Source organism: Hoplias malabaricus, chromosome 15 (assembly GCF_029633855.1).
Source record: "Hoplias malabaricus isolate fHopMal1 chromosome 15, fHopMal1.hap1, whole genome shotgun sequence".
Lineage (NCBI taxonomy): Eukaryota > Metazoa > Chordata > Actinopteri > Characiformes > Erythrinidae > Hoplias > Hoplias malabaricus.
In genome coordinates, this window is record NC_089814.1 from 11,287,071 (window position 1) to 11,313,725 (window position 26,655).

The window sequence follows — 26,655 nt, forward strand, 5'->3', positions numbered from 1 at the left end:
TCAAAGGAGATTTGATGTATACTGGCAGATGCCAGAGAATAATGAGATTCCTCTACTCACACATACATAGGAAATGACTATGTTTATTAAAACTAATTAAAAAATGTAAAATACCTGACTAAATGCACCAAAAGAGGAGGAATAAATAGGCCACTGAAATGAATGCTTTTCAGACCAAAACATTAAGAAATAACAGTATGTTGCAGGTCTTGTATAATTTCTTCAAATGAGATATTTGGAGAAAATTTGTATAATAAGCAGTTAAAGGTTTCTTAATGTTTTTTTTTTAATATTTTAACCCCATTTTTATGTGTGTCAGAATCATGCGTGCGGAGCCCACTGTGGTGCTGAATGTCGCTCACTCTGTAGTACGCAGGATGTCTCCATTCGTCCGGCAGATTGATTTTGCTCTTGACTGGGTGGCTGTGGAGGCTGGGCGAGCAGTCTATAGGTACATCGTCAGCTATCTTTACTTGCCTCTGTCTTCCCCCTCCTTGCCTTTTTTCATAACCAGTAACCCAAATAGATGTCCAGAGCAAAGAAAACCTATTGAACATATTGGAATGTGTATCATTGATGCAATTGTATTTCTTTCAGACAGGGGGATAAGTCAGACAGTACTTTTATCGTCTTGAGTGGACGCTTACGTTCAGTCATTCTGAAGGACGATGGGAAGAAGGAGCTCACTGGAGAGTATGGACGAGGAGATCTCATTGGAGTGGTAAGGGTCACGTTAAGGGTGGGAATGGCACATCTATTTACTGTCGTCTTCACTGAAACTGAATTGTTTTTCATGATTGTTTTTAAAAGCCAAAATGCTTTCAGTGTGAAAACAGCAGTTATAAAAAGCCTTATAAACATAAGACTGAAATGAAGCACCTTTCAAGTGAAGCTTTGTTTTCTTTATACAACACCATCCTTTTTTGCATTCATCTTCTTTTTGATTTATTTTCAAACCCCTCTTTCATATCAGTGGTAGACTAATATTGGATTAGATGACGACAGTTTGCTATGCATGCTTCTATAAATTAGCTGTCCATTCTGTCCATGAATGAAGGCTTAATTTCACTACGTCACACTGACAGGAGGAAGCATCCTGCAAGTTGCCTGTTGGTGTTGTTCATTCACATTCTAATTTGTTGCATGTTCTAGTTTATTCCCATTGGTTTGCTATGGTTATAACATTACTTTGCATATGCTTGTGTACTTGTGTTTTAATGTGCCAAAATATCGAACGCAGAGTTGTTCTTACTCTTTACCTTTTAATAATTTCTAAGACAGCACACAAAGGCCTGCTCACTTTTTTTTTTTTTTTGGCTCTGGATCTAGAGCATAAAACAGCAAACCCTGTTCACGGTACAGAATAAAATCATTAGACTAATAGGATTTCTTGCAACACTGCATCAGCAACAACATCAGAATGAATATGAATGTCCCACATTGATATTCGTAGGGTGTTTCAAAGTAGCAGACTTATTTCTTTGCATGGCTTTTTTTTCATTAACTTTGCTGTATTTGTCAGTTGTTCATGGGTCTTTGGCCCTGGGAGAAGAAACCGGAGGTGTTGGGTAACACCTTCCTTCCTGGGTGATTCCCCTGGATAGCTATTCATACACTCTGTGTTCTGATTGGCTGGTGTCTCGTGCGTCTCCGCAGTGATGCCCATGCTTCTAAGAATACCTGTCCATGCCGATGCCATGGTTACACACTAAGAAGATTGGCGTAGATACTGTCTGGGGGAACAGTGTCATAGGCCCCCTAATGTGCAGCTCCAAGTTTAGTTACTCTACTTTCTACGTCATGGCCATCTTTTTAAAGGTCAAGCTCCTAATGATGAGGTTTTCACCTATAATGAGGACTATTTAGAGAATCTTGAAAACATTTCCAGTGCTACTGCACCATTTTTTCATCCTACATAGCTAAAAATAATACTACAATACCTGGACAAAAAAAAAGGTTTTGTTTTAAATAAGCAAGTGCTTTAGAGCCTATATATGGGAAAACTGAAGTGATTAATATGTTTGAGCTGACAGCAACTTGGTTAACCCTAACTCTCCCAGTGAACACCCTTTCATTTATTTAACAACTTTGTTGGATAAATAACATTTTTAATTGATATGATGTAACTCTGTTGAAGGATCACATAATTGGCCTGCATCCTGCAAAGCCAAAACTAAGGAGATTACTTGAATTAATGTGTTATGATTAATACAATTAGGTAGTTAGGAGGTAGTTGTTTACTGTCAGCTTCACAGAAGAAGTCTGGAATGTTTGCATGGAAGAAACCTATAAGTTTAATAGCACATTTCCATGTGCACAATGTGAAGAGAACTCTCATGACTGGGACTAAACTGCTGTGTGGTGACAGATAACCACTTGTTTGAAACTAATTGGGGGGAAAATGCCAAGATTTATTAGGCTCAAATCACAAAAGAATGGTTCTAAGAACACAAGAGATTATTTTCACACACAAAGTCACCACCGGAGTCCAGACTTTAACTCCTTTGAAACTCATCGGAATGTGCTTGTGAAATCTGGATGGAAATAAATGTTGACATTGCATAAAGATATCAAACCATTTCCACAGGAAATGTATATCAGAGCTAAATGTTATCCAACAAAATAATTGAGCTTGTGAATTTTTTTATGGCCAGAGAGTGTATTTTATTTTTATGTCTGGGCAAAAAACACAAATAACACAAATTAAACAACTGTGCAAACAATCCATTACAGTACAGTTTTAGTTAGTTTCTGCAACGGCTGCCTTATGACTTTTAGCTATTTAAAGTAAAGTAGTGAGTGTTGATAAAGCACAGTTGTAATCAAACACCGTTGTGAAAAGAATGGATTTGCATAGCTCAGGCTTCATCGGAAACAAACGATTTAATTGCATTTACTACAGCTGAAGGAATGTTTACAGTAGCACACTACAAATGTATAATGCATTGTGTTCATGTTTTTCTATGTGTCTTTGAACAGGTGGAGGCTTTAACACATCAGAACAGAGCCACTACGGTGCATGCTGTAAGAGATTCTGAGCTTGCCAAGCTGCCAGAGGGAGCACTAAGCTCAATCAAGAGGAAATTTCCTCAGGTGACTGAAACACCACACGCATCTTTTGAGACTTGATCTTGTTTAACACATCTTATTCTGTCATTGTCACTTTTTTTTTTTTAAGAAAATCTTTCTTACACTGTCTTTCTGTTGTATCCATAGGTGGTCACACGGCTTATACATCTGCTTGGACAGAAGATCCTTCAGCAGGTTAACGGGCCATTAACAGGTGTGTGTGTGTGTGTGTGTGTGTGTAAGAGAGAGTTTAAATTGCTGATGTAATTAAGATAATTGTCTGACAGAGAAACCATTTAAGCTTCTCTGCTTTAACATGTGCTTGTATTTATATGTTTAATATATTTTGATTATATTATACAACATAATTAATTACGTGAACACTTGCCAGAGTTGGCTAATAAAGATGCAAGATTAGAGTCAACTAAGATTGGAAATTGAGCTGCCAGTTTGGTTCATTAAAGACAGCTAATGTTACTTACACTGATAATCCGGCCCATTTTCCCATATGCACCATGGTCAGGACCACCACAGAGCAGGTATGATTTGAGTCGTGGACCATTCAGAGTACTCCAGTGGCACTAACTTGGTAGTGGTGTGTTAATGTGTGTTGTGCTGGGAAAAGTGGATCAGAAACAGCAGTGGTGCTGGAGTTTTTTAAAACCTTCATTGTCACTGCTGAACTGTCCACCAACCAAACATATCCAGCCAACAGCTTCCTGTGGGCAGCATCCCGTGGGCAGTGTCCTGTGTCCACTGACAAAGAACTAGGGGACTACTAACACAAACTGTGCAGCTACAGATCAGTTACTGTTTCTGACTTTACATCTACAAGATGGACCAACAAGATAGCTGTGTCTAATAGGGTGGACAGTGAGAGGACACCATGTAACAGAAAAACACATGCACACCTCCTCCACATCAGTGTCACTGCAGTGCTAAGAATGATCCACAACTCAAATCATACCTGCTCTTTGGTGCTCCTGACCAAACAAGGTATTCAGAGCAACAGATGGACTACAGTTTGTAATTGTAGAACTACTAAGTTCTCCCATATGGTGAATGGCACAGAGAAAATGGACAATGAGTGTAGAAACAAGGAGGTGGTCATAATGCTAAGGCCAATCAGTGTGTGTTGATACTGTGACTATAGAACAATATAGTGGAAATGTGGTACTGTGCTTAATGTTTTGACGTAACTCACATATTTTATGCTTATGATCTAAAAACAAAACTACTAAAACTCTGACTGTATCTGAAAGTGAATGTGGCAAAGAATAATGATAGGTGCATTACTGTCATTTTTTTCAGCACGCAGTCTGGCTTTACACACTCATGGCAGTGAGTGGGATGCTGGAAATCCTGTCTCTAACCTGTCCACTGTGGCTGTGCTGTCTGTGTCTGAAGAGGTCCCTCTTACTGCGTTCACACTGGAGTTGCAGCATGCTCTCATCGCTATCGGTAACAGACGGTTTCTTCATTTGCATTCAGCCGAACAGGGTCATGGAGTTGAACATGACCAGACCATGTGTTAGTGATTCAGCTTATTGTCATTTAATTTATGCACTTGGAGACTTTTCATTTCCTTAACTGAATTATTGTGTGTTCCAGATAGCTGTTGCATAAGCAGTTCACAGAGTCCAGTATCCAGACAAATAAAGTTATATTAAGGCTGTTGCTTTGCTTTACATGTTAAATTCTTCCTCCAGGTCCCACTCTCCTGCTCACCAGTGACATCATTAAACAGCGATTGGGTTCTGCAGCACTGGACAGGTGGGTCAGCAGCCAAGTTCATTTATGCATTGTAAATTTGTAAAAGAATGAGCAAGACAACACTTTTCCAGTCTTGCCTTTACACATTAGAGGATGAAGTTGAAAGGATTTATGTGGAGTTATATGTAAATGCATCGCATGATGAACTAGGCAAGCAGGAATTCCTCAGAGATGCCTTGCACTCTGAGTGATCTCTCTGTTTCTTTTTCATTTGCATATTAGTTTTGCTGTGGATTTATTGTTTCATGTTCTGAGTTTTTAGTTTTTTTTTTGGGTAATCTAATGCTATCTTCAGTGCCATCAGGACACAGCCTTTACAATCTCCTTTTATGTCCTTTAATCAGACATCTGCATGTCAGTCCAACTGCTGTTCTTTTAAAAATAGAGCCTCTATCAGGATTTAATGTGCATTCACTGAGCTACTGTGTCCTTTCCTGTCATTCCAGTATTCTGTAGCGTGAATGGTTGACCCTAACTCAGTGCTTTCTTTCTCAGTGTGCATGAGTACAGGTTGTCAAGTTGGCTGGGTCAGCAAGAGGACATTCACCGTATCGTCCTGTACCAAACAGACGGCTCCCTCACACCCTGGACACAGCGCTGCATCCGCCAGGCTGACTGCATCCTCATCGTAGGACTTGGAGAGCAGGACCCAGCAGTGGGCGAGGTACAGCTTGTAGTATTTGTGCCTCAGATACACAAGTCTATAGCGCATTGTCTTCTTCTCATTGACTTTATGATTGTTGTAAATTAAGGGTAAATAAATGGGATTTATTTAGATTTTAAGGGAACATGGCATAGCTGAACTGCTAGGTAATTCAGTTAATTAATTAATTAATTGATTTATTTATTTGGTAATTCACACATCTTTTGGAAAATAGATATATTTCTTTATGTTCATTGCATATTTACCTACAACAAGATTAAGGTGCACCCCCCGAAAAGATGCTCACAAGATATCTAACATTGACACACATACAGCTCACACATTGGCAAACATAATGCATTCTGTAAAATTGGGTACATCTCAGTTCAAATAATAGAAATGATAAATAAGATATTGCAGAAGTCGGTGTAGTAATTACTTTTTGAGGTGTGTTGAGGTATGTGTCAATATACACGGTAGTTATGGCTATGAAAAATCTCTAAGAAACGTAAGTGAACATCACAATGTAAAAGATGTGAAAGGGGTCTACTGCATCATCAGATGGGTTCAAAGCCACACATAGGCTAATTCATTTATCTTTTTGTTCTCTCCCATGAGTTTACAAGTAGTGTTAGTAATCTATGCAGTCTAAACATTTGTAACACTCCTTACATGTTCTTAAACAGTGACACAGAACAGAACAAAAATTTAACACACCACACCTTCATTTTGAGATACCCACCACATTTTTAAATACCATGCTATACAGTATGATTGGTCACCATTGTCAGATTCTCCTCTTGATGATGAGTAGGAGACAGATCTGAGCTGCAGGCAAGCCAGTGAAGCACACACTGAGCCATGTTGTAGCACATACAGAACCAGACCTGGCTTCTTGACAGCGTATGTCCCTCTAAAACCTCCACATAAATGAAAACATTGTATGCAATGTATGCAAGTCACTCATGTCTTTGTCGTTGATTCCTCACACTCCCATTGGATTACCTGTCTATTTGCAATATTATGTAGAGTAAATGGTGAAATATATTGAAATCTTGCATTGAATACTTCAAATTTATTTTTTTTAACTGTTTGAGAAATCTCTCACAAAGTTTGTCACAGGGTGGTGAATCAAGCCCATTATTGCTCACAAAGAGTGAGGCTTTCATGGAAACTCCTTTTGTATCCAATCATGATACAATGATACTCCTGTTACCAATTCATCTGCTTATTATGAAATGTGTTACTGTGTTCCATTAATCAAATTTAAAGTTTGTGTATATTTACAAAAAAGAAAAAAAAAAGTCTTGTGGAAACACAGGTATTTTTTTTTCCTTTTGCTTTTTCGACAAAAAAACAAAACAAAAACACACACCAGAGATTCAGATTTTATTGCATTTTACAAAATGTCCCAAGTTTTCTGAAATTAATGTTATTTTCAATGTCAGTTTCCTTAATTTTACATTGATTTAATATTTTATTAAAATACAGCAAATACGCTGCAAGTTTAACAGAGTATTAACTGTTAAAATACAAACGTTTCTTTTGCATGGGGGATTTTAAATAAGTATGAACAGCCCTCCTCTTTGGCCATAAAATCAATCATAAATGGTCATGGTGAACTCTAATAGAACCCAAGAAAATAGCATTAATTGGCACTGTACATTTGACATCAGATCACTGGAGACTCTGGAGCTAATATCTGATATGAACATGGCAACCGTGTCATCTTTTTGGCAGTACCTTAGTTTGGTAAAAAGGAACAGGTGTTCGAACAGGTATTGCACCAAAACAAAAAAAGAATTTATTTCAAACCACTGTAGAAAATGGCATTTGAAGAAAAATATTTTTAAAAGTAACCAAATCCATTCAAATACTCATACTATCTGTATATGCACTTGCATGTAGATTGAAGAACAAAGTCTTTAACTCCAAATGTATATAATGTAAACCACTGAAGCAGACAATTTATGTGAATAAAATGCACAAAACAAAACAAAAACAAAAACAGATATACACAGCTTCCATAAGGGCTGCTTGTTTGGTGGGGTTTGTTCCAAGTGCCCAGGCTCTGGCAGTCCAAGCTGTCTGTTTGAAGTGGGATTAGAAGTGCACGGAACAGCAGCCCCATTGATCGTGTGTTTGCTGCTGGGTTTAACAGACTCGAGGGCTAAAGCAGTGCTGTTCACATATGGGAGTGGAACCTGAGACGTGGTGAAATGGGCCTGTCGTTGTGAAAGTAATTATGTCCATGGAGAAGTGATTTGGAGTGGGAAAGCTGGTGTTCTCAAATAGGAGGCACAGACAGACCAACAGTGCAAATCAATATTTAGACACAGGCATTTAATAACCTTCAGGAAGAGACAGATTTTTTTTTTCTGCTGCAAAATGTGTAGACCTACTTTGGCCCCATTGTTGCTTTGGTTTGGTAGATATAGTTTATTTATTTATTTTTATCGCTTTAGCTTGAACAGCACAGAGCAGATTAGGGTCGCCCAGCTCATTTGCTCCAACACACTTAATTAAACTCATAAATTAATTACCAGGTTTAGTAGAGGTGTTGGAGCAAATCACAGGACTACGTGGGACTCTGCTGGAGTTTTTCAGCCCTGCGCCCAATTCCAATGGTGTCTGATGTGTGATGAAAGTGCTGTCATTTGGAAGGCCTCGGAATAACACCTGACATGTTCCTTCCTCTCTGTCCAGCTGGAGCGGATGCTGGAGGGCAGTGCTGTAAGGGCTCAGAAGCAGCTGGTGTTGCTGCATCGTGAGGATGGTCCTCCACCCACAGGAACAGCGGAGTGGCTCAACATGCGCAGCTGGATCTCCAGACATCTGCACCTTTCCTGCCCCCGTAGAGTCTTCTCCAAGAGGAGCCTTCCCAAACTGGTAACTTATGCAAAGGCATCAAAAGTACACAACTTCATCAGATAACACACTGTTGCTTTATTTTTTACTCGCTGTAAAATACTGGGAAACATTTAACTTAAAATTTGGCCTATTCAAAAGTGAGGGCACTTTTTAAATGTTCACCCCAGAAAATAAACTGAAATTGCACATTAAAGTACAGGAGGCATTAATGCATTTTCACTTGGAGAATCAACAGACTAAAAAGTACGCATCAGACTTTGTGCCACAGTTCATCCAGTTGGTCATCAGTTCAGACTTAACTTGTGAGTGGCAACAGATATCTTTTTCTATTACTTTAAATAGATAAACACTGGCTGTCATTTATCAAAGTTGCATATGTTCAAATCTGATTACAACATTTGATGATGTCTCTGTGTTTAAACTCAAGAAAATACAGATTTGAGCATAAAATTTATATTAAAAATGTAAAAAAACTGCTTGGTGTGTGTAAAAGGACAATGTGTTATTTGTACACGTGCCAATCCAGTGCAGTATTGGATGTAATTTTTTTTACTTTAAACATTGATATAAACACACATTGCACCTACCTCATATTCTTTTTAAAGACATGGTACACTAATTAGACATTTTTCAACTGAGACCATCTAAAACGTAAATCAACACATCTGCAGTAAAGACATCTAATACACAGCGATAATACACTGATTAATTTAGGAATAATTACACTACACAATCACCTTAAGTACATCAAACAAATTTGTTTATTTTACACATTCTAGACATTGTAATTTTAACACTAAGTTTGGTCAGTCTGAGGAGCAGTGTGCTCACTACTTGACCTCATGTTCCACCTAGGGGTACAGTTATTGGCTCACCTCAGAAATCAATCTTTTTATTGACTTAATACTAATACCTCTGACCAAATTAGGGCATGCTCTATGTAAATGAGGCGGGTGCTTGATTTCATACATTTAAATTCATTTAATATATAATACCTTTCTGAAACACTTTTTTGTTGTTGTTACTGACAGGAATTAGATCTTGTTTTCAGATATTTTATGTTCTGAATGTATTTTGAAATAATGTGGATGCACACACACACACACACACACAAGATAGCACACATTTGCAGCTGCTTACTGTCAAGCTGCCCATTTCAAACAGATTAGTTTAAATTTCTCCAAGACTTTCTCAGGTTTGTCAGTCATTATTAGAAATGGCTGAAGGGTATTTGGCTGTTTAGACATTTCTGTGCTACTTTCCCTGAGCCTTTGCAGTGATTAGGAGCATCACTCTTGAAAGAATTTTATGCAACAACCCAAAACTCCAAGTAGCACCTTACTTTAATGTTTAATGTTTTAACAGCACAGAAGATTATTATTCATCAATCAGAGTGCTTTGTGCTCCATGTTCACAGAGAGAAATGTACGAGCGGGTGTTTGAGAAGCAAGCAGACTGTCACTCGGACTTCTCCCGGCTGGCACGGGTCCTGACCGGCAACGCCATCGCTTTGGTACTGGGAGGAGGTGGGGCCAGGTACCCACACAATACAATACAGATTCTAAAGAAACTTATCCAAGTAAATGTAAAAAATAGAAGTATCCGTATAACAACTGTCTCACTGAAAATATTGATTAAGACGTTATTGTTTCTAAATTTGTTTACCCTATTATTAAATTAACTACATGTCCTAAAATATTCAGATTCCATTTAGAATTATAGTATTCAGCTGCTTTGGTGTGCATCCATTGCTGACACTGCCAATCAGTTGCTTACATACTGCTGTGTAATTTTCATAGAGAAGAGATGCCAATAGAATGGGAAGCTCTGGTGCAATTATGCATGAGTCATGCCATATACCGTGTAATATAAAATCACCCAGCACTGAGCTGTGTAGCAATGGAGCTACATTTTCTTGAGTGGAGAAGCTCCATTCCGTCACTTTGGTTTTATTTGAACTGCTGTTTGAAATCCAGAAGTAATTACCCATATCAGTTTCTCAACTCACTAATGCACTTGGCTGAATGCAATATAATCCTCACATCAATGCTCAAATGACGCCTTCTGAGAAGAGTCTGCTATTGCAGGAAATGGTATTAAAAATGTTTATTAACACAAATTTCAAAGCAGCATTTTGAGCAAAATAAACTTTTGGAACTAGTGTATAACATCAGTTTCTCTTCCTCAGTTACATTTACATTTCAGAATGTAGTTTAACGGGTTTTGAATCTCTGGCCCCCCTTGTCTTGATACAACACGGTAAGGTATTTGTTAAAATTATTTTATAAAACCCTGGTCAAGATGAAAAGGTTATGGGCAATGAATGAATAAATAATTGCATCAGGTTTTCCACTCTTTCTTACCCCTTTACCCAGCAGATATTGATTAAATAACATCAGTCTCAAAGAAGGAATTCACACACTTCAAATTGATCTTTAGAATTCGAAATTGGTATTTAAAATGTTTCTTGAATTATTCAGACGCTCTACTCAGATGCTCCGTATTTTGTGTTCTTTCAAGTTCCTCTTTATTTCAGTTTCAATTTGGTCTTTACCTTCTTTCTAACTCTTCCTTTGACTCTCTTTCTGTCTTTTTTTTTCCTCTGTCTCACTCCATCTTGTTTTCCCTCTTCCATAATTTACAGCTCTGATGATCTCTTTGTTGTTTACCTAGCATTCCTCTTTGTCTTGTTCAGGAGGTGCTTAAAGGTTGGTTTGCTGTTCTTTTCCTCCTCTCCCTTGTAGGACCGGCTCTTAGTTTGCTTTGCCCAGTGTAAATACTTTTCTCCTCCTGCCTCAATGCTTTAACAAATACATTCCAAAGATGGAACAGTGAACTAGTGTTGTACCTGTAAAATAACATCAGTGATAGAGACAAGGTCTTTGGAAGTCAGCTGGCCAGTCATAAACCTGCACCTAAACTTCACTTGTGAATCTTGTGGTATATACTCAGAATACTAGAAGTTCCTAATCTTTATTTTAAAGATAGATCATTTTTTTAGGGAATATTGATATAAATAACAGTACGGAATATTGCATACTAAGGCCCTGGATACCCTTCTTCAATGTTTCTGTCCATGTTTTGTCTGTTTCAGGGGTTGTTCTCAGGTCGGAATCATCCGCGCACTCACTGAAGCTGGGATCCCTGTGGATCTGGTGGGTGGTACCTCTATCGGGTCTTTTATTGGCGCCTTGTATGCTGAGCACCGCAGTTACAGCAGGATGAGGATCCGAGCCAGGGAGTGGGCCATGGTCAGTCTTTACTTCACACTGATGTTCCATTAGCTTGTGTTGCCTTGTTTTCCACAAGGAGATCTGGTTACAGTAATGTCATTTTAAAATTTAAGCCATACCAACTTATCTTACATCCATGGGGAGCTGACAGGTTTGTTATCTGGTGGACAACGTTAATGAGCCCATTATTGTCTTTTATTAGGCAGTGTCACATTTTATCATACTGTCTTTCCAATTACAAACAGCAATGAGGTGTACATTAATATCACTGGATGTAGCGGGGAAATTAACAAATTTGCATACTGAGTGAGTTTTAATTGCATTGGGATAGTTTGCATACTGGACACAAAAAGGCTTAATCCGTAGAACAAGAATCAGCTACAGCAAGGTTTAATCCACTGGTTCCCAAAGTGGCGGGGGCTCTAAGGTATTGCAGGGTGGGTGCAAGAAGGCCAATTAATGAGATACGTAATACATGTCATACATGAAATAATTCATCTCAAATGTGATTTGTCAATATTATTTTATTTTGTTTTGGTCAATATGAAGTTTTGTATAAAATACAATAATTAAAATATTCCAGCGGGGTCTGAATGCAAAAGACTTGTACATGAGTGACGGAGCTGGGTGGCATGAAAATGTATCTACATAAGGAGGGAACTGCAGAGAATATTTGGGAACCACTGGATTAAGTAGCTGGAGTGATTTTATTACATGGATTTCACTAACAAAACTCTACTAACCTTTTGTATATTGCGTTTTCCCTGTCAATGCCAGGCTAGAAGGGTCGTTTCTGCTCTGGATGTTCTTGTCTTGCGTTAAGAGTATAAAAAATAAAGAAGGGGTTGTTCTTGTCTATTATTAACAAGGAGAGCAATTTAATATGTTCAGTCAATAATAGAATATTCAGGTGGCACTTTACAGGTACAGATCTTGGTCATGTTTTCAACATTGCGCACTGTCTTCATTTTCAATATTGGCAAGATTTATACTTTAATAACATCAGACCAACAGTCTGATGTTAATAAGCTAAAAACACCCCTTTTTACACACTTCCTTTGTTACAAACTTAATACACATTAACTCACATTTGACCCAGAAGCATTTACGGTTTTCCCCAGATACCCTTGTTACAAGATCTCATATGGCCCTTTGAAACTATGAATTAATTATTCTTTCTTACGCTGAAGTGGGTGTTTCGGAGAAAGCAAATGCTAAACTACAAAGGGCAGTGTTACTCTCAGAGCCGGATTAAGAACCACTGTCTTAAATTATTCAGATATGAACCAGTGCTGACTGAGCCTGCACTGTTTTGACTGTTTTGGTTATGTAAGCAGCTTAGATATTTTCACAGTAACCACAGTAACTCTTTCAACTTCTAAAGGAAATGACATCAGTATTTAAGAAGATTCTGGATCTGACGTACCCCATCACATCCATGTTCTCTGGAGCATCCTTTAATTCAAGCATCAATGCTGTCTTTAACAATAAACAAATCGAGGTAAGTAAGATTACCATACACAAGTGGGCAGAGAAACATTTCTGATAATGATTCACCACTTTGTCCTGTTGGATTCTCTGTAGGATCTCTGGATTCCTTATTTTAACATCACCACTGACATCACCGCTTCGACCATGAGAGTGCACACTGATGGTTTGTTGACCTTTATGAATCTGCGGTTTTTATATTGGTATATTTGCCTTGTCTGCTCAGTGAGCAAGCTCTTTCTCTGTGTCTCCTTCAGGCTCATTGTGGAGGTATGTGCGTGCAAGCATGTCCCTCTCTGGCTACCTTCCACCTCTCTGTGATCCCAAAGATGGACATCTCCTCATGGATGGAGGCTATATCAATAACCTGCCTGGTCTGAGCCTCTACTCCTAGCTTTCAATGTTACATCTGCTTTATATAACCATAAATGTTTTATTAGGCATTTCATTAGATGCATGCATTTCATATGCAATTCTCAGCATTTGACCTCACATTATTTGTCTGATGTTAAAATGCTAACTAACCTAATTATGTAAAAATAAAAAAGTCTGTCCAAAGTAGGCTTTTTGTAACTGTATTGGAACATTAAAAATGTGTTTTCTCTTTTCATACATCACTCACTTTGTGTTTTATAATTTACTCTTGATTTAATTTTGGCCCATGAAAGATGTCCTCTGCAAATGTCTGTCCTTGGTGCTACGTAACTCATTGATTTACTCTGTGTTTTAGCGGATGTGGCACGGTCTATGGGAGCGAAGGTCGTGATAGCCATTGATGTGGGCAGCCAGGACGAGACCAATCTCACTAACTATGGAGATGCCCTGTCCGGGTGGTGGCTGCTATGGAAACGTCTCAACCCCATGGCAGAGAAAGTCAAAGTAAGGGGAATTGCATTCTGGCCATATGAAGAAAATTACAGAATCCTAGGTCTTGTACTGAAAAGGTTTGTGTGTTTAGGTGTTGAACATGGCTGAGATTCAGACGCGGCTGGCTTACGTGTGCTGCGTGAGACAGCTCCAGTCTGTTAAGAACAGTGATTACTGTGAATACATCAGACCCCCCATCAACAGATACCGCACTCTGGAGTTTGGCAAGTTTGATGAAATTGCAGTGAGTGCCTTTCTCCCTGATTTTTTTATTTATTTTTTGCTTCTACTCTCAAATAAGCACACGTATATGCATTTCTTTTTCTCACTTTGAACCCGTCATGTCCCCTAACACCTGACTTTTTAGACTTATGTTTCCCAGTGCCACAATTACAGGTGAATTTTAGTTGATTACATTGTATTAATCAATTGTAATATCTAAGAAAGTTTGGCATTATTTTCTGGCCAAATTAAATTTCTCAGTCCAGATTTATACATGGGGAAAAAACCCTATTGTGTCAGTGTCAGCCCCAATACTAACATTTAAATACAGAAACTGGGTTAGAGGAAATAGGATAGAGAATACATTACCATGAAGCAATTTCTGACACAGACATGCTACTGAACAATACGTACACTGCACCCCAGAGCTTAATTGACAAAGGCAGGTCAGTGTCTGTATCAGTGCTGTGGGTTTATTTTTAACTAATATTTATTACCAGGAATCCTGATGTTGGTGCACCACTGTTAATGAAGAATGAATATTCTTTAATCAATGTGTTATATATAACACATATAACAACACATGTAACGACTGTCTAACTACCGTTGATGTATCTGCTGTTACAGATGAATTTCAGTAACCCAACTTCTCTTAAAGCTCATTAACCATCTTCAGGTTTTACCCATATATTTTAATGCAATTCCATTGTATCTATGAATACAGATTCATGTTCTTACATGAGTATAAACTGGAGTTAGTACATATATATGTATTTACAGAAGTGGTATTGTGGTAATCCATTAGTTACACAGTTGTTATATGCATTTAACCCAGTCCGTTCAGTTAAACACACTAAGGAGCAATGAGCATACACATGCCCGGAGTGGTGGGCAGCCCTAGCCTCCGTGCCTGGGGAGCAGTTGGGGGTTAGGTGCCTTGCTCAAGGGCACGTCTGTCATGACCTGCCGGCTCTGGGGATCTAACCGGCAACCTTCCTGTTAAAAGCCCAGTTCCCTAACCACCAGGCCAAAACCAATGCATATTGAATCAACTTGCCACAAAGTCATTGATGTACATGTGTAAGAGTAGGATTAGCATACCAGGTTGATTCTGTTCGTCTGTTAAATGTTATTGTTTCTCTGTGTTGGTAGGAAGTGGGCTACCAGCATGGCAAGACTGTCTTTGATGTGTGGCGCAGGAGTGGGGTAGTGGACAAGATGATGAAGGACAGACGCCAAGAGGAGTTCCACAACACCCACCGCAACAACGTGAGCCCACTGCCAAAGCCGCACTCTTTCAGAGCCAGCAGCTGTTTGAGCTGCTTCAGAGGTTGACTGAGAGCTTGGCTCATGACTCCTCTGTTTTTGTCTTTTAGATGGTGACTTGTCCAAACGCCTCCTTCACTGATCTGGCAGAGATTGTCTCTCGCATCGAACCTGTCAAGCAGGCTCTTGTGGATGGTGAGTGGGAGAGAAGGATTAAGAGAAGGTGGAGGAGAGCATCCAAGTACCCTGATATTTATTCCAGCTCCCCTGGGGTTTCTGGCAGACTGTTTTGGGGATTTTGGCTCATCTCCCCTTGGGTACTAAAAAGCTCAGCAAATTGATCCCCTCTGAGTGGAGGATGTCATTTAGTAGAATTTGATTTGTGTACAAATCCAAATCATTATTGTAACATCATTAGACTAATGTTATGGCCTTCTTGTTTTTGTATCTGTCTCTCTTGCTCTCGCTCTCTGTGTATATCCCATCTCTGTCTCTTTCTCACTATTTTGTTGCTTTTTCTCACTCATTTTCCTTTCTTGATCTTTTCTTCCTCTCTCTCTCTCGTTTTAATTTTTTCTCTTCTCTCAATCCTCCTCTCTTGGTTTCTCTTTCTCCCTCTCTCAGATGAATCAGACTGTCACACAGATTATGAGGAGGAGCTAGTGGAGAGTGCTCTGTCAGACATGGAACTGCCACTTCACTGCAGTGAACATACAGAGGAGGAGCTCACGGCTGATACTGTGAGTCTCCCACACTCTTGTGAACACAGCAGTTTGCATTTGAGAATCTGTCTGCAGATTTAAGCTGGTTTTGTCCAACTAGATCATAAACTAGTTGTTTATGAACTTTATGGCTTGTGTTAGGATTTTGTTTTGTTTGCTTTGATGTTACAAAATGAATTGTTGGTATAAGCACCAGGTGTCATGTAATTAAGTCATGCATAATGTACAAAAAGGATAGCTGAGTAACACACTCTCTCGTCATATTCAGGATGAAGAACTGGAGAGAGCTGAGAAACAGCAACCTGTTTCCTCTGCTCAGCAACTCCACACCCCTAGCTCTCATGACTCCCCCAAAACACGAGCCAGAAAAGTGCGTGTACAGTAAACCCTCGGTCCTGACCTAAGTCCTGATTCATACCTGACGCTCTCGGAGTGACCCTGGGCACAAGACCAACGCTGACATTCCAAAAGAATTTTTTACCTACTTTGTCCTGCCTTGTGATTTAATTTAATTTTTTAGCCTCTTCTGATGTTTTTCTCTTATGCAGAGACATTTCTGTACGGATGTATTAATTAGGATTTTGGGTTAAAGCTGCACTGGCCATTCTCTTTCAGAGCACGGATGCTGCTTTCACTCATCATAAGCGTAAGTGTGCTGTAGTGGAAGATCACTGCAGAGGTGTTCTTGGGTTCATTTCAATCAACTCTACTCATTCTGTTTAAAAAGTCTCCGTTTTCAAAGCACTAATGTAAAATCAATCAAGGCAGGGAAGATTGAGTTTGACGATCTACAGTTTTGCTCTGCACGTCATAGAGGTGGGTAGCTGAGCACTTTTTATGTTAGAAACACATCTTTCATCTATGAGTATCAGAAACCTGTCTTAGACACAGAGAAGCTGCTTATACCACCAGGCCTTTATTGAAATCTTGTTTGTTTGTTTGTTTGAACCAGTTCAGTATAAATATCCAACAGCGCAGGCTCAGAAACAAATCAAATTTCTGAGAGTGCCAGCAGTCAGTTGTGTGCAAGTACTTTACTTGGAAGAAAGTTTTAGAAATGTTGTTGACCACTTCCAGATGAAAAGCAGTTTAATCTGAAGCGAGCAGTAGCTTATTGGATATTCCACATAATCTCTCTGGCACGGTGTATCTGTGAAATGTGAAATTTGCAAAAAAAAAAAACTGCTCTTACCTCTTGCTACTATGTGCCTATATGCATAGTAAGAACGTACATTTACAAATCGCATGCCTATCAATGCAATCTTTTATTTATATGTATTTCTGTGTAAACCTTGTGTGACCCCCAGTGCCTTTACCCGTGCTGTCCTTAACAAAACTAGCTACAGGAGTAAATTGGAGATGTTTTCTCCTCATACTCCGACCAATGGATAATAATATGCTAACAGTCTAATCATATTCTCTGTTGATTGTTCGATCGTGCAAAATACTGCTTTGGGTACTTATTTGGTTACTGATGTTCGATCTTTCAGCTGTGCCTTGTCTGCACTTTTTAAAATGCGTTTATGCCACTGACTGAAACTGTATTGAATCAAGACTGTTATTGATAGAGATGCTGTGATGTAGTAATTCTGCTTTCACTGTCAGTTTGACATTTATGGCACTCTTTACCATCACATTAACTGTACCCATAGCATCATGCAGTCCTTGGCATTACTTTTGAATACTCCTGCAGAGTACTTTGCAAAAGCCAAAGACCACCTCTTATTAAAAATTCAAATAAAAAAATCTATTAGGTATTTTGAAAATTTCTTAAATTTTCAGCATAAAAAAAATGTATGTACAACTAAATGTATTTTTCAGTGTTTTCACATCGGTTCAGACCCAGAAAGTCTTTTCACAGTGGTATAACGAACAACCGATGTTTTTTTTTTTTTTTTTTTTTTCAGATTTCAAACGAGTGGTTTGTATTCTGTCTTTTAAAAATTCATTTTTTTAGGGTAAAAATCTTAAGTTTTTGTAGGTTTTCAGGTCTTCAATAATTCATGATTCTTAGGAATCCCATTTTCCTCATATCTTCCTTACGTTTTTTTTTTTCTTTGAACAGTTTCTTCACCTCTCTTTGAATATGAACGTCTTCCTAATAGCCAGTTTGACTGGAAATTAAAAAGGATTGGTGGTCTCTGACTTTTTTACACTGTACTTTTTGAAGCACAAAAGCCGAAGAATCATTTACATTGGAAAACAAGTAAAACCCTTTTTCGTTGTTGTTGATATTTCTAGGTAAGGAGTAAACTGCTAATGTGGCAATCTGTATGTGAGACACTAATGACTAATAAAGTGTACCCGTCTATTGGATTTTGTTGTTTAATGCAAAAGGTTCTATGTTGGAGATTTTTTTTTTTTTTTTTTTCCCTGACGTCTTTTGCTTAAGTGAATTATAAGAATGCCTTTGGGCATGAGGTTTGCATTTCATTTTATTAAGAACAATTTTGTGGATGCTGCAATGTGTGAAAGACTCTGTGAAATGTGCAGCTTTCAGCACAGGCCTTACACTTTGTGCAGGAAGATGGAAGACCCATGTTTGCCCGACCTGCCATAATGACATAAGCCAAGAGCCATGTGAGCCCAACGCTAATTATGGAGATGAATGTCTGGGTTCTGCCGAAAGCCAGTAGGCACGCTGCCTAATGGAAACTATACGGGCTTCAATCACTGTCTGCAGCTTACTCTGCTACTTAGGCTGAACAAAACTGCTTATGCAAACTGCTATATTTAAGATTTACTTCTCTGAGACGATGGGAGGCAGGGCACTTATCTAATGAAATGCATGGCTAGTGCTGCCAAGATGAATTTTGTGTTACCTTTTCATGTGTGAGGGGCTCTTACATGGGACGTCTTGAGACGTGTTCTTTGACCACACTGGACAAGACTGTAAGGTAAGATGATAAGATCAATAGACTATAAGTTCACTAAGTGCATATTGCCAAGTTGATTTTTTTGGCATAGAACCCTGTGCGCTGCTTGTGTATTCTTAGTGCAGTCTGTGTTAAATATCACTTACACTACCTGTCAAAAAGTTTGCCTTCTTTGGAAGTTTAGTAACATTTTCTACCTATCCTGCTTTTCAATTTAATGTGAAAACAGCTAGTTATTTATAATCTGTGTACTAGCAAAGCTCAGCCTCATGTTAATGAGTGTCTACCTTGGTATGAATGCTGGGTTCTGCCAAAATAATGATTTGACAGTTTTCTTTTCCAGACTAACCGTATTATCAGCTTTCACAAATGTGATTCAGACCACTAAAATATATTTGTGTGAAGCTGTGAAATGACAGAAGCAGTGTATAAAATGTGGTCTTTGACATTATTTGTGGCAGGGCTACATTAGTATTAATTTGTGATCTTGTTTCTCAAGCCAGGTTAGTCTTCAGTACACTCTCAGAAAAAAAAAGGTATGAAAGAGGTACGTTATTGGTCATTAATTGTGCAAAAAGTTAATGTACCTTTTAAAAGTACTGCAGTGTTTCCTAAAGGTATGTTACATTCTCTTCCTCAGAAGGAGAGATGAAGTCCTGAAGATGAATGGGATGAAACCTATTGTCAGTTGATGAATGAAACAGTCTGTTTGTTTTAAAAGCGACATTTAGTTTTCATTGTCCTGCAATTTTCTAAGCAATGGCCCTATCATTAGGAGACTGCCATCTTTAGCCAAGAGTCCAAGAGAGCCAACTGGCACGGTTCTCTCTGGCTGATAAAATGGGTGTCTTTTAGATAGCAGAGCAGTTATGATTGGTCAGTCATTGTTCTGCTCAAATTGTCCTGAGCTGTCCAATGACATTGGTTAGCAATGGCTAACTTCACATCTCAGAGGAATCAGGTGCTTGCTCTCGCACTGCCAACTTCCTTCACAGGTGGAGTGCTGCCTAACTGATGCAAATGGTAATGATTAAATATTGAGAAGACTATTGTGTAAATCTGGGTATATCCCCTCAGCGACTGCTACATAACTCTTTTGGCTTTCTCTTCAGAAGGTCACCTCTGTTCTCCCTGCTGCCTGGATGCTCTGCCTCCTCTCTCCATGTCTCTGAGAGCTGATGGGCCCCAGAGGGCTGTGCATCTGTGTGTCTGTTCTGTCATGAGCAGCACATGGAGAAACGGCTGCTGGAATGGCACTGCAGTGACACTGTGGCAGTTTGTGACACAGGCTTGTGACAGGGTGAAGCTTGATGGTAAATGAGCCTTCCAGCTGGACTGGGAAATTGGCTTTGTATCCTGTGCTCACGAGTAGGGTCTCAAAGTATAATGTCACAGTTGTTACAAAACCTACAAGATGTATTTTAGTTTTTATGTTTTAGAACACTGGAAATAAACTGAATAATCAACGTTCTTAAAGTATTTTTATAAAGATAAATATTAGGCATATTCTCAACATTGTAAATGTTTTCACCAGACTAGATGTGGCTTTGTGGAGTGCCTTCTGAATAGTTTGGACCTGCTAATGATTAGGATACTCTTTTGCCGTGGGTATGAAGAATGAAAATGGAACGAGTCTAATCTGGTCTCAGAGGTCCACGAGTACGAGGAGAGCATAAAGCATCTGGATAATTCCTGCGTGTGCTTCACTGTAAGTGATTTACTGCTCCAGTGCACCTGCACCAGCTCATAGTGAGGTCATTGGCGTCATATCCATCACATTACAGCCTCCAGTCTGCTGGCACTTCAGCTTTCAGCTTATTGTTTGATCTAGTGCTCAGAAAGGGTTATTAGTCACTGTAATGTTTTCTAATCATATCCTCCTTTACGCATGCTGTCAATGATCAGAATGAAAACAAATTTTCCGAGAAGTATTAGTTTTGACCCCTTCCTCTGAATCCTGGATTTGGAAGCCTTCCTAAAGTTTTATATAGCATTCATATTACATTATAATGCCTGGCATAAGCGTGTATCATTTTTCTTTAGCAGCTATGATTATATAACACGTCTTACAACAAGTGTGTATGATTTTACTGAAGTTCATAACACACTATGATAGATGTTCATAAGAATGTTATATTGTTTATAATGTTCTTCACAGATGATGCTATACTACTAAATAAAACAGGACCTTTTATGTTTTCAGTTTTAAAATTCTCTTGTTTTATGAAGTTCTTGGTTTGTAGTCTTTTTACTCACCTCTAAGTGACTACACAAGCTTATTCCAGGCACTATATTGTAGTAAATATGCCACATATATGCAGTTATAAAGAATGACACAGGATTAATAGGACATTATGCTTTCAGGTGTTTACTGCTGTATTTAGTTTATCTTGAAGGCCACATCCCCTGACAAGAGATGTGTCCAGATTTAAAATCAGATAGTTTCTTTTTCGATTTGAGATTTCCTCTTGCCATTGCCTTTTTACACCCCTGATATATAGTGTCTCCGGTTGAAAGCTAGCCAAAGTGCCTGTGCCTTAGCATCTACTCCGAGTTTGGAGCAGCTCTGTAAGATAATGAAATATGGCTCACTCCAAGGGGGTGGCGGATGTGTGGGGACGAATGTGAGAGGAACCATTAAAGCAGCTTTTATTTATCCCGGGATGTGAGGGTTCACTATCAGTTCAAACCGCAGAGCTCTTATGAATGGGTGCCTGGAAGAGCAAGGCCTGGCTGCTTACACGTTTAAAAGCTCCATCAAAGACCAAAAGAGCACTTTGATAATGTATTAATATGATCGTATGTGTGTGCGCATTTGTGTATTAGACTAATGAGAGGGCATTACTGTAGTATCCCATTACCACTTCCACTGCCTCTATGTATTAAATGTAATTCATTACCCATGAAGTGGGAGCAGGTGACCTTAAAAGCAGGGTTTTCACAGTTGAAAGAGGAATTCTACAGATTTTTCATGATTTTTTTTTTCATAATTTACAAGTTAAGCTGTAAATTCAAGTCATTAAAATTGATTAGAAATGGAAATGTTTCGATGGGTAGGTACACGAACAGTGAGTGTAATATACTGCAGTACAATATATTAATGGCAGTATGATACACTATATGGCTAATAACCCAGTGGAGATGTTATCATCCAACATCTCAAATCAAGCGTATTATTAGTGAGTTTGCTCTCTCTTCGCTGTAGAAACAGCTTCTCCTCTTTTGAGAAAGCATTATTCTGTGTTCTGTAAATATATAATTGCATACATCCTTTGAAAACAATGCTGGGGTCAAGTACTGATGATGGTTGATTTGATATGATTCACAAATGGCACTCAACTGCTCCACAGCCCAATGCTAGGGGGCGTAATGCTTCTTTAGCCCATGCTGGGCATTGGCCATGGTGACTTCACTTTGGACTCATGAGCAGTTGCTTTATAGCATCCCATGTCAGTTTATGCTGTGCCTACAAAGTTTTTAAAATATTATATATTTGAAAACACTTACTAGTATTTATGTATTGCAACAAAATAGTTTGGGGCGACACGATGGCGCAGCAGGTAGTGTCACACAGCTCCAGGGGCCTGGAGGTTGTGGGTTCGATTCCCGCTCCGGGTGACTGTCTGTGAGGAGTTGGTGTGTTCTCCCTATGTCCTCCGGGTGCTCCGGTTTCCTCCCACAGTCCAAAAACACACGTTGGTAGGTGGATTGGTGACTCAAAAGTGTCCGTAGGTGTGAGTGAATGTGTGTGTGTGTTGCCCTGTGAAGGACTGGCGCCCCCTCCAGGGTGTATTCCCGCCTTGCGCCCAATGATTCCAGGTAGGCTCTGGACCCACCGCGACCCTGAACTGGATAAGCGCATGAATGAATGAATGAACAAAGTAGTTTGCAAATCTTTAAAGGGCTCTAAGCAGCTAGTGTTCCTGTCAGACAGCTCCAGGGTCCTGGGTTTGTGGGTTAAATTCCCACCTCAGGACACTGTCTGTAAGGAGTTGTGTGGTCTTGCTGTGTCTGTTTTTTCCCTCCTGGGTTCTCCAGTTTCACAGTCCAAAAACACCTGCTGTTAGGTGAATTGGCTGTTCACGAAAGTCCACTGATGTGTGAGTGTGTGATACCTGGTGATGGACCGTCCAGGGTGTGCTTTTGCTTTGTGCCCAATGATTCATGGTAGGCCCTGGACCCACTGCAACCTTGAAAAAGTACTTACAGAAAATGAATAAAGAAAAGCTGTATGCTTTTGTCCTGTCATAAAAAAAATACACGGATGGCTCAGTCATCTGATTTTTGTGGGTTTAATCAGTACCTTGAATAAATTGCAGTGACAATCCTGTCTAAATGCTTCTGACATGACATGGCAAAAATAATGTGGCTGGACTTTAATGAGACTGTGTTTCTGTGTGCAGCACTAGGTGGAGACTGAGAGCAGAGTGTTGGTGTCTATTCTTGCAGCGTGTTGGAGCATGAAGAGAGAGAAATATGATTGGAGAAGGAAAAATGCAGGGGGAACATATGGATGAATTCTTGAGCTCTATTCGGAGAATGCAGGTGCGTGTGGTCTTATATTATTAGCTCTACCTGATACATGTGGGAGTTGTTATTTTTTTCTGAAGCTTTGACTCTTCAAACACTGACGTCAGTGTGAGTTAATAAATAAATGAATGAATGAATAACCCTATTAAGGCGAAACTGGGTCACACAGCAAGAAGAGGGATGGAGGTGTGTTTATTTATGGGTGTGGGGGTTCGTATATTTAGGATTTTCTGTAAAAGTTAGTTTATGGGTAACTTAATGGATGTCAGATACCTTCCTGAGGTGAAAGTGGATCTGATCAATCTTCTGACTCACTCTTCTGTCGAGAAAGCAGAGGACAAGAGGTGCGAGTTGTAATGCATTCAGGTTGTAGGCAAACGTGGACAGGCAAGGCTAAATAAAGCAGGAACAGTCAGAGGAACAAATGAACACATCCTGGGTCAGCCTCATTGTGGGGGATATGCTGTTGAGTGTTCCTGTGCTGTCTATTACCTTTGCTTGTATCCTGTTCATTCAGGCTTGTAACGTCCACACATTTTACACAAAAAAGAATGTGATGATGTGAATAAATAGTGTGGAACCATATAAATAGTGAACAAATATCAACAATATTCTCAGAAAATGTCACTGTGACATTATATTTTATAATGATAACGTCATCATATTGCTCACTTCTACTTCATTCTAATGATGAAAAAAAGGAACAATAGTCCCTAAGCAGGCAAGTGGGTCACTGTTTTGCTGGAGTCAGGTCTCCCTCTGACTGTGACACACACACACACACCTTTCACACAATGGCATACAAGGCCACAGGAAGCTGAAAGACTAATACATGCTTTCATTACCAGGCAGATTGACTATTGTAATGGCTTCTTTTTCGGTTTCCCTCTTGTTGTTCCTGTATGAGCAGGTCTATGGATTTCGTGTTCTTACTCACACCATTCCCTGTCAACACATCAATGCTCTGCATATGAAATTACACTGACATCCAGTCTGGCTTAGTGCAAGAATTTGGTACAAAATTCTCATTCTGACATATAACACAGTTCCTATGAGATCACCACCGTAGCTCAGTGATATCTCAGTAATTAAACTCTGACAGTTTCTCATTCTTTTTTTTTTTCTGCTCATCAACTCCCTCACCTTGAGTTATAATGTTTGTTCTGAATTATTTCAAAGAGTAGGGGCCTTCCTTGTGTGACAATGGCATTCCATAAGTGAGGAACACTTGAGCATGTTGCTTCAGCAAAGTAAGGGAATGAGCAGTTTCAACCAAAGTTGTTTGGGTTTGTTTTGTTCAATGGTCAGTGCCATCAAGTGACCCTGTTGTCATTAAACTCTCCCCTGTGCTGTCCTTTTAATTGAGTCAGTTTAGAGTAGAGTGGTTGATGCTAATAGAGAGCAGCCTATTTTTCTCTAGATACACTGTGAACTGGATACGGCTAAATGCTTAGATTTAATGGCGAACGTCGGGAAGAGAGATTTAATCAGTGTTTTAATTCCTCCTCCTCAAAGACAAGGGGCGTTACTGAAAATGACAGATGGGAAATGGAACTCTCCGTGGCATATTAAGTGTTTCCTCCTGGTTCTGCTTGCATTACTTTTACTTCCCAAACAGTTTCATTAGAAAGTGAAAAATAATGAAAGAAAATTAATCTCCTAATATTTCATTATCTCTTTAAAAAGTGTATTTATTTGCAAATATTCTCCAAGTTACTTTTAATTATTTTCTTAATTGGACTTACTGACAGGTCATTCTTTTTTTTACCAGCAATGACATTGGATTTGCTTGCTGTAAGAACAACAACACACTTTATTTAAAACTAGTTTGTTTCAGGGCACAGGACATTGTCAGGTTTTAAAGATGATGTATTATAATAAAAGATAATGTAAAAATGAGGCCATTACAGTTTAAATTTACAGACGCATGGGAGCTATACTTTGAAATCTACTACTAAACTATAGGAAACTTTAAGGAAATCTTTGGTAATTAACCCTTCAGTCATTCTTTTTCAGGGGAAAAGAGATCTAAGCGTAGCGGCTTTAAGAGGAATTATGTGTTTGAGGGAAAATAACTTGTACGTGGATGAAATTTTGTAGCGCTTTCAGTAGTGCAGTTAGCCGTCTCCTGGGTTTGGAGACATTTCTACCTTAAGCAAAATAAGTTTATATTACCCACCTATGGAGCAGGAAAAGAGAAATCCTCATTACGTTTGGAGTTCTCTCCATTGTCAAAAATAATACAGATGCCTGTGCCATGAGCAAAGGTGACTGTGAGGAGTTGATGTGTTCTCCCAGTGTCCGCGTGGGTTTCCTCCGGGTGCTCCGGTTTCCTCCCCCAGTCCAAAAACACACGTTGGTAGGTGGATTGGCGAATCAAAAGTGTCTGTAGGTGTGAGTGTTGCCCTGTGAAGGACTGGCGCCCCCTCCAGGGACACACCGCGACCCTGATCTGGATAAGCGGTTACAGAGAATGAATGAATGAATGAATGAATGAATGAATATATATATATACACACACACATTTTTTTTACTTATTTATTTACAGATACTCGGCTTCATAAACACATCAGACTGGTTTTGAGCAAACAGACTGGACAGCAGCCATAAGTGAGGAAATATCTTCTTTATAACAAGTGTTTTTTGATTACAATCATGAACTTTAAGTGGCGCTTTTAAATGGTGAAAGGTACCAGACTCTCCATGGAGAGTCTAGCAATGTGAGACTTAATTTTTACATGGCTGCCCCAATGTAGGACACCAACCCTATGGAGCACAAACTGGTTTGTTGAGAGATCCCAATGGAATATGGTTCTTCACCTTGTGTTTTGAACTTTAGAGGAAATAAATGTAAAAATAAAAAAATATTCCATATCAAAACATTCTTTGCCTAAATTGTGGTTGTAAACCTTACTTCTTGTATCTTTTGAAAGATTTCCAGGCCTCCACAGGTGAAATGGTCTGTGAGTGACCTGTGCCTGTCACTACAATGAACACAGGTCAATCCATTTGACCTTCTTATCTTTGTGGACTGCCCTGCATTAATAACATCAATTTGCTGCGTTCACCTTTCATACAGGCTTGTGTGTGTTTGT

At 39.1% G+C, this 26,655-nt stretch overlaps 1 protein-coding gene and 1 long non-coding RNA gene across 2 annotated transcripts in view; both read left to right on the plus strand.

Moving 5' to 3' along the window:
• The window catches only part of pnpla7a (patatin-like phospholipase domain containing 7a), a 33,544-nt gene extending 15,087 nt beyond the window's left edge, over nt 1-18,457 (plus strand). Inside the window, exons 18-36 of the mRNA XM_066645989.1 lie at nt 320-451; nt 598-721; nt 2,980-3,093; nt 3,217-3,283; nt 4,381-4,530; nt 4,779-4,842; nt 5,338-5,506; nt 8,192-8,374; nt 9,774-9,892; nt 11,451-11,607; nt 12,974-13,090; nt 13,174-13,243; nt 13,335-13,451; nt 13,808-13,956; nt 14,036-14,188; nt 15,319-15,435; nt 15,543-15,627; nt 16,057-16,172; nt 16,423-18,457. Coding sequence (XP_066502086.1) covers nt 320-451; nt 598-721; nt 2,980-3,093; nt 3,217-3,283; nt 4,381-4,530; nt 4,779-4,842; nt 5,338-5,506; nt 8,192-8,374; nt 9,774-9,892; nt 11,451-11,607; nt 12,974-13,090; nt 13,174-13,243; nt 13,335-13,451; nt 13,808-13,956; nt 14,036-14,188; nt 15,319-15,435; nt 15,543-15,627; nt 16,057-16,172; nt 16,423-16,539 — 2,320 coding nt within the window. The 3' untranslated portion in view covers nt 16,540-18,457. The remainder of the gene's footprint in view (nt 1-319; nt 452-597; nt 722-2,979; nt 3,094-3,216; nt 3,284-4,380; nt 4,531-4,778; nt 4,843-5,337; nt 5,507-8,191; nt 8,375-9,773; nt 9,893-11,450; nt 11,608-12,973; nt 13,091-13,173; nt 13,244-13,334; nt 13,452-13,807; nt 13,957-14,035; nt 14,189-15,318; nt 15,436-15,542; nt 15,628-16,056; nt 16,173-16,422) is intronic.
• A 2,122-nt stretch (nt 18,458-20,579) lies between these two features.
• LOC136667984 (uncharacterized) lies at nt 20,580-26,246 on the plus strand. The gene is made up of 3 exons (XR_010795459.1): nt 20,580-20,738; nt 23,434-23,575; nt 26,109-26,246. It is a non-coding gene; the product is annotated as an uncharacterized lncRNA (long non-coding RNA).
• Nucleotides 26,247-26,655: the final 409 nt, after the last annotated feature.